Source organism: Choloepus didactylus, chromosome 27 (genome assembly GCF_015220235.1).
Source record: "Choloepus didactylus isolate mChoDid1 chromosome 27, mChoDid1.pri, whole genome shotgun sequence".
NCBI lineage: Eukaryota > Metazoa > Chordata > Mammalia > Pilosa > Megalonychidae > Choloepus > Choloepus didactylus.
In genome coordinates this window covers 15495370-15503660 of record NC_051333.1, presented here as the reverse complement: position 1 = coordinate 15503660, position 8291 = coordinate 15495370, and the positions used below count along the sequence as shown (strand labels likewise).

Sequence of the window (8291 nt, the reverse complement as noted above, 5' to 3'; positions counted from 1 at the left end):
GAGCAGGACCACTAGCTGACCAGCTGGCAGTGGGGACCCCATCCCTGGTGGCAGGTGAGGTATGGCGAACCCACTCTCTAGGGGTGCAATAGCTAAAATGTTTACCTGATGAGATACCATTAAAAGAGGAGATAATGGACTTTTGTTTCACTACGTCCTAATTTTGGGGTGGCTCTGAAAGACTCTAGGGAGGGGAAACCTTTCCAGGGGGCAGAGCTCCCAGGGGCCAGAGCTAGGGAGGGGTGGTAAAGCTGATCACCCACTTTCTGTGGAAAGAAAAATATCTCAACTTATATGAAAATGAACATGAACTTATGAGCAGTGGCAAATGGCCTTGATCCTTGGTCAACGGCCTGGAAGGTGAAAAATTAGATTATCCTGGTGAGGACATTTGGGTGTAGAGATACATGGATGGGCTAGTGGGAGAGAACATAAATGAAGTATGAAGATTTTTTTTGCATGTTAATAACCACTGGAGAGCATCCATTACAGAAGTGGCACTAATCAACCACATAGAAATAATGACGAGGCCAGTTGACTCAGTGAGCCTCTGTCATTCTCCACCCCATCCTAGCACAATGAGCACATGGGTGGAGAAGCCCTGAGGGTAGGGTGGAGCCCGTGCCGTGGCACCCACAGCTTGAACTGCCAATCACCAAAGCTGGTCTAGCAAATGCCATTGCTGAGTGACAAACCTGTCAGTCACGGACATCTGAGAAGACCAAGTTGCTACATTCCACCAGGATCAGAGATTCATCTTGACTGCAATATTCCAGCCATGGTTTGCCTTTCCTGACCACAAGCACTCGGCCAGAACTGCCATCTGAGGGATTACAGAACTTTGATCCACCAACAAAGGATCCAGTGGACCCAGGAACACACTTTACAACAAAGGAAGTGGAAGTGCAGGAGTGGGATCCTCTGTTCCTAATACAAACCCCACTACCTGGAAGCTGCTGGCCCAATAGAGCACTGAATGGACTCTTAAAGATGCAGCTGAGGCCACAGCATGGCATTGAAACTCTGAAGACGGAGCAACATCACTCGATGCACTTGTGAAGTCAACCATCACTCTATGGTGTTGGATCTCCAAGAGGTAGAAAAATGAGGGTGGGAGTCAAGAGATGGAAGTAGAAATGGTATGATTTCCCATCATTCACGCTGACCCACCTCAAGAATTGGTGCTTCCTGCCCTCAGAAGTTTAGGTTCTGCAGGTCCAGGGGTCCTGGTTCCCAGAAGGGGAACTTTCCCATCCAGGAAGGCAGAAAGAACACCATTGAACCTTAACCTTGACCTGTGGTTGCCTCCTGGTCCCATTGTGCCTTTCTGTCAAGAGACCAACAGATAAAGAGAGTGGTCAGCAGCTGGGCAGATAATTGACCCTGGTCATCGGGAAGGGGTCGGGTTTCTGCCACACAGCGGGGACAAGGGGTTCTGTGTGGCACTCAGGTGACCCACTAGGGCATTTCTAGTTATCTTCTTGACCAGTTTTAACAAAAACTGGACAGAGAGCACAGCCTGAGGTCATGAGAGTCCCCACACCACTCAGCCACAGGGATCTGGATCACCTATTAGAAGTGAGGTAAGCCAGAGCTGACATGTTCATCTTAGATCGGGCTCCTGGAAACAGATTATGAAATGGGGACTTCCAAGCAGAAGGTTTACTGGGGAGGGCTCTTAGGAGACAGAACTGCAAGGGACTACGCAAGAGCCCTCTCTGGGTTCTCTCCTCATCTTTCCTCTCTCCAGGACTCTACCTTCTGTCTCTCTTCCCCATTATCACCAGCCTGGAAGTGGCTGGAGTGGATGTGATGAACTTATTGATGGGGTGAGCCCGTGGCCCCCCTCCCTGAGAAACTACAACCATAACGAAGCAAAACATCTCTAACTATAGAAAAATGCTCAAACTATCATTAGTGCATGAACAACGTAAGTTGACTATAAAGGGGATGGATTTATTTCTTTTGCCACAGTGTAAGTGTGGCCAAGTTTTCATCAAGAGAGAAGGGGAAAACAAAGAATAATTATGAACATGTAGTTACTTCTGAAAGTGTTATTTAAAACCAAAGTGTCTTCCTGTTTCCGTATGGCCTCTTCTCTGTTCCACTCCATTGACTCACGCTCCTTCCCTTCATCCCTCGTTCATAATTCCAGTGTCCCAGGGTTTGGAGACACCACGGGCTCCGGTGTGCAAGTGTTGAAGAACCAGAAACAGGGAGGTGTCCCAGTCTCCCCAGCAACATCTGTCTATTGCAGAGTCCCTGCTTTATTTGGAGAAAATCAAGTTGCACAGTGATCAATTCTCCCAATTTTCAAACTGACTTATATTCAGTGTTTCCTTTTTTAGACATTAGAATCCATATATAAACATAAAATTATCATATGACCTAGCAGTTCCACTCATACGTATATACACAAAAGAATTGATATTTTTACACCCATGTTCATCACCGCATTATTCACAAAAGCCAAAAGGCGGAAGCAACACAAGTGTCCATCAAATCTGAATGGACAAACAAAATGTGGTATAAAAAATTTCCCTTGGTTCTATCATGTATTGAAAGAAAAAATAAAACTGTTAACACAGACGTCTACATCCACCAAAAATGTCATAGAAAATTGAAGACATAATAAGATGACTCTTCCTATTTCTGTCATCCAGAAGAGAGAAGAAAGAGGAAGAGGAGGGCATCCCCATTCGCTTTAATAAACAACTTACAGGGTGTTCAGGTTACCTTCACTCACATGCATTGGCCATAACTTAGTGTCATAGTCACTCTTAGGTTTAGGGAAGCTGGGAAATGTAGTTGTGCCGGTTTGAATGTATTGTGTCCCCCAAATGCCATTATCATTGTGGTCTTGTGGGACAGAGGTTTTGGTGCTGGTTAGATTTGCTTGGAATGTGCCCCACCCAGCTGTGGGTGGTGACTTGGGTGGGATACTCCTATGGAGGTGTGACCCCACCCATTCAGGGTGGGCCTTGATCAGTGGAGCCATATAAAACATGCTGACTCAAAGAGACTGAACGGAGTGCAGCTGTGAGTGACGCTTTGAAGAGGTGCAAGCTTGCTAGAGAGGAACGTCCTGGGAGAAAGCCATTTTGAAACCAGAACTTTGGAGCAGACGCCAGCCATGTGCCTTCCCAGCTAACAGAGGTTTTCCGGACGCCATTGGCCATCCTCCAGTGAAGGTACCCGATTACTGATGTGTTACCTTGGACGTTTTGTGGCCTTAAGACTGTAACTGTGTAGTGAAATAAACCCCCGTTTTATAAAAGCCTATCCATCTCTGGTGTTTTGCATTCTGCAGCATTAGCAAACTAGAACAGATTTTGGTACCAGAGAAGTGGGGTGCTTTTGCTGCTGACTTTGCAAACACCAAACATGTTGGAACGGCTTTTTAAATGGATAAGGGGAAGTTTCTGGAAGAATTGTGAGGAGCTTGATAGAAAAGGCCAAAACTGCTTTAACAAGACTGCTTGTGGAAATATGGACTCTAAAGATACTTCTGATGAGGTCTTGAACAGAAATGATGAATGTGTTGTTGCAAACTGGAAGAAAGGCGAACCTTGTTTTAAAGTGGCAGAGAATTTGGCAAATTGAGTCCTGGTGTCAGATGGAAGGAAGAATTTAAAAGTGACAAACTGGAATACTTAGCTGAGGAGATCTCCAGACTACGTGTGGAGGATGTATCCTGGCTTCTCCTTGCAGCTTATAGTAAAATGCAAGCGGAGAGAGAGAAACTTAGAACTGAACTCTTGGGTTCAAAGAAACCAGAAGCTGATGGCTTGGAAAGTTACAAGCTTCCAGGGGGTGGAATCCCAGAAGCTACAGCCCAATGTGAGGATGTAACCAAACATGGAACCCAGCCGCCATTTCAGTACAAGCCAAGATTGGAGATGGAATTATCCAGAAAGGATTTGTGGAAACTCCTATTGTCTGATGGCTTTGACCCCTGCGTGCTTCATGCAAAGCCAACAGAATTTTTGCGAGATCTTTATAGACAGAGCCATTGCCAGTCTGGACTGGAGGAGACAGACAAGGAAACAATTAAAGGAAAAATCTCTTCAAAGACAGAGCGATGGAGGTTGAGGTCTGGAGTCAGGAGGTCTCGGGCTGGGAGAGCAGAGCAGCCCACATGCATGGAAAGGGTGAGTTTGCCCTGGAGGTCGAGGGTGGGCTTTCCTCTTCGATGCTCTGGAAGAGAAATTTTGCCCCCTCAGGTCCTAAAGAGGGTGGAGCACATTTCCAGGGAATTGGGGAGAGCCTGGCTGCCACCACACTGTTCTGAAGGGGTTGAGCATGTGCCCGGGAGATGGAAGGGAATCCGGGAGCTGCCCTGAGGTTTGAGGAGGGTGGAGCCGAGAAGGTGGTCTCCCCAATGTGTGGAAATGTTGGAGCACTCACCCAAGCATTTGGAGAGGAAACAGCTGCCAAAAAGGCCCTTGGGAAGGGTTAGGCTCCCGCTCTCTCAAGCCCCAAGGATGCAACATTGTTCTGTAAATGACTCTCAGACTTTGAAATCTAATGGACTTTGTCCTGTGGGTTTTAGGAACCCTGTTTTCCTTACTGTTTCTCCTTATGGCAATGGAAATGTTCATCCTATGAATGTCTCTCCTTTGTATATTGGGAGCACATAACTTGTTCTAAGTTCACAGATCCACAGCTAAAGAAAAATTATGTCTTAGGACTGACCACGCCTATATTTGATTTTGATGGGATTTTGTACTTGACTATTGTTACTGAAATGATGTAAGTTTCTGTGATATTGTGATGAAATGAATGTATTTTGTATTTGGAAAGATAATGTCATTTTGGGGTCCAGGGGGTGGAATGTGCTGGTTTGAATGTATTGTGTCCCCCAAATGCCATTATCATTGTGGTCTTGTGGGACAGAGGTTTTGGTGCTGGTTAGATTTGCTTGAAATGTGCCCCACCCAGCTGTGGGTGGTGACTTGGGTGGGATACTCCTATGGAGGTGTGACCCCACCCATTCAGGGTGGGCCTTGATCAGTGGAGCCATATAAAACATGCTGACTCAAAGAGACTGAACGGAGTGTAGCTGTGAGTGACGCTTTGAAGAGGTGCAAGCTTGCTAGAGAGGAACGTCCTGGGAGAAAGCCATTTTGAAACCAGAACTTTGGAGCAGACGCCAGCCATGTGCCTTCCCAGCTAACAGAGGTTTTCCGGACGCCATTGGCCATCCTCCAGTGAAGGTACCCGATTACTGATGTGTTACCTTGGACGTTTTGTGGCCTTAAGACTGTAACTGTGTAGTGAAATAAACCCCCATTTTATAAAAGCCTATCCATCTCTGGTGTTTTGCATTCTGCAGCATTAGCAAACTAGAACAGTAGTCTTTAGAGCATTGAAAGGAAGAGGGGAGAATGGGTATGGAAGACTGCTAACAGGAGTCTCCACCATGCTGCTCTTCCTGCTTTGTAGACAATTATATGAGTATGTGATGGAAATTGGGGACCTCAGTCCTACAACTGCAAGGAACTAAATTCTGCCCACAACCTGAATGACCCTGAAAGCAGATTCTTTCCAGAGCCTCTTGATAAGAGCCCAGACAGCCAACATCTTGATTTTGGCCTTGTGAGACCAGAAGCAGAGAGAAACCAGCCAAGCCAACTGTGCCAGTTTGAATATATTGTGTCCCCCAAACCCCATTATCTTTGATGTAATCTTGTGTGGGCAGATGCTATCAGTGTTGATTAGATTGTAATTCTTTGAGTGTTTCTTTGGAATGCACCCCACCCAGCTGTGGGTGATGACTCTGATTGGATAGTTTCCATGGAGGTGTTTCTCCGCCCATTCGGGGTGGGTCTAAGTTGATCAGAGGAGTCATATAAATGAGCTGACATAACAGAAGGAACGCAGTGCAGCTGTGAGTGATGTTTTGAAGAGGAGCTACAGACAAGAGGGACACTTTGAAGAAAGCACAGGAGCTGCAGATGAGAGACAGTTTGAAGACGGCCATTGAAAGCAGATTCTTGCTCCAGAGAAGCTGAAAGAGGACAAATATCCCAAGTACAATTAAGAGTGACATTTTTGAGGAACTGCAGCGTAGAGAGGAACGTCCTGGGAGAAAGCCATTTTGAAACCAGAACTTTGGAGCAGACGCCAGCCACGTGCCTTCCCAGCTAACAGAGATTTTCTGGACACCACTGGCCATCCTCCAGTGAAGGTACCCAATTGTTGATGTGTTACCTTGGACACTTTATGGCCTTAAGACTGTAACTGTGTAACCAAATAAACCCCTTTTATAAAAGCCAATCTATCTCTGGTGTTTTGCATTCTGGCAGCATTAGCAAACTAGAACACCAACCCAGACTTCTGGCCTTGAGAACTGGGAGATAACAAACGTGTGTTGTTTTACATTTTGTTACAGCAGCAAGAGAAAACTTATGCACACAAGCACACACACAGCTCAACGACAAACAGATTCTTCTCCTCATTGTTTATTTGCACAACTTTATTAAAACGTATGAAAATAAATATTCTATTGAGTCTGAGTTTGAGACTCCACTCACATAAATACATTAATAGGGATTTGGGTGCAATAACTTAAGAAAAGTGATTGATGACTATATATTATCTAAGGGGTGAGGACAGGTTGGAAGGTGGGTCTGTGGGGTCAGACACACAAGTCCCCACTGGCAACGCACTTCAGGTCCCGAATGAGGAGGCGGAAGAGGTTGAACGTGACCGAGGCCTCCAGGCAGCTCTGGGACTCCTGCGGGAGAGAAGAGGTGGTGGTTTCCCATCGCCAAGGTGTCGGCTCCTCCCTTCCCGAGACCCCGACGTCTGTCCCCCTCCCTGGCCACTCACCTTCTTCGGGGCCTCCCGGAGCCGGTGCACCCAGTGGAGGAGGCGGCCCTGGGGCCTGGGGCCTGCCAGGGGCTGGGCTGGCATCTGTGGGCAGAGAAGGGTCATGTGTGAGGCCTGGCCTGGGACAGTGGGTGAAGAGTGGGGGTGTCAGAGCCCACGGCCATGGCCTGGGTGCCCCGAGTACTCACACAGGCCTGGAGCTCGCGGTGGATGTCACGCAGGGTGTGAAGGGGCTGGTCCAGGACGTCCCCCAGGGCCGAGTCAGCCATGGCCCCCAGGACCTTCAGCGTCAGGGCCAGCTCAGCCTTCAAGGCCACGGGGCGCTCCCACACCTGAGGAGAGGTGAGAACTAAAGGTGAGAACTGCAGGTAAGAGAGAACAGGTGAGGGGGAGACAGGTGAGAGCGGAAAGGTGAGAGAGAACAGGGGAAGGAACAGAGGAAGGTGACAGGTCAGGGGCCAGGTGAGAGCATACAATTAATGTGGTCAGGTGAGGGGCCTGGTGAGCCAGATGAGGGGGGCTAGGTGGGGACAGGGGTAGCCCTGACTCCCAACTCACCTGCAGCTCCTTCAGGCCCCAGGTCCTGGGGAAGAGGCGGGAGTTGCAGCTCCAGTCCTTCAGCAGGAGTGACTCCTCCTAGAGAGCAGGGGCAGAGGTTAGCTCACGGCGGGAGGGATGAAGGTTAGACCACTCCAGCAGGATGGGAGGATGGCTAACAAGAGGAGGAGGGGACGTTTGCTCATGAAGGATGGCAGTTGCACCTCTGCTGTAGGAGGACATGAGTTAGCCCAGTGCAGTAAGAGCAGAAGACGGCCCACTGCAGGAAGGGCGGCTGATCACCAGGAAAGGCAGGGTGCAGGCCCACTTTCAGCAGCACACAGCAGGTTCACCCACAGAGGGAGGGGTGGAGGCTAGCCCAATGCAGGAGGGATGGTGGAGAGACTCACAAGGGCATCCTTGGCCTTCTTGAAGGCCTGCAGCTCCTGGGGGGACAGATGCTTGAACCGGGTGATGTGGCAGCCCCGGGTATCTGGGAGGTCCTTGAGGGGTGCAGGGACGGGAACTGCTCCTGTCCTGGGCAGCCCTACAGCTTCCAGAGTCAGCACCAGCATGCAGCCCACCGCCATGTCTGCATTATGGAAAGAGAGAAAGATGAGGGGATGCAGAGTATCGGGGCTGAGGGTGGGGCTATGGGGAGGACAGGGTCAAGGACAGTGGTATGGGGGCCTCACCTGGCTTCATTCTTGGTCTCTGGTCTCTGCCAGCAGGAGGGGATCTGAGTGTCCACACAGAGGCTCTGTCGCCCAGTCTCCCACTCAGTCCTGTTCAGAGTCTCCAACCTCGGTCTCTTCCTCTGGCCTCAGCCGGCTGCTTGGTCTCTGGCCGAGGCTCTGAGTTTCTAGCTCCGCCTGGGACACAATTCCTGCTTGAGCCCCATGGGGCAGCTTTTAGCTTGA

At 49.0% G+C, this 8291-nt stretch overlaps 1 protein-coding gene across 1 annotated transcript; it reads right to left on the bottom strand.

The window, feature by feature from the left end:
• Positions 1-6640: 6640 nt before the first annotated feature.
• IFNL3 (interferon lambda 3) lies at positions 6641-7961 on the bottom strand. The gene is made up of 5 exons (XM_037820002.1): positions 7782-7961; positions 7393-7470; positions 7023-7166; positions 6835-6918; positions 6641-6739 (listed from the first exon to the last, which is right to left on the bottom strand). The coding sequence occupies exons 1-5, from the start codon at positions 7959-7961 to the stop codon at positions 6641-6643; spliced, it is 585 nt and encodes a 194-aa protein (XP_037675930.1).
• Between the last annotated feature and the right edge of the window lie 330 nt (positions 7962-8291).

Bases quoted from the DNA above. Each gene is read 5' to 3' on its own strand.
- IFNL3 (XM_037820002.1), bottom strand. From the start codon at position 7,961: ATGGCGGTGGGCTGCATGCTGGTGCTGACTCTGGAAGCTGTAGGGCTG. The intron at 7,167-7,392 runs GTGAGTTGGGAG...ACCTCTCCTCAG, and splicing joins GGGGCCTGAAGGAGCTGCAG to GTGTGGGAGCGCCCCGTGGC. The intron at 6,740-6,834 runs GTGAGTGGCCAG...TCTCTCCCGCAG, and splicing joins TCCGGGAGGCCCCGAAGAAG to GAGTCCCAGAGCTGCCTGGA.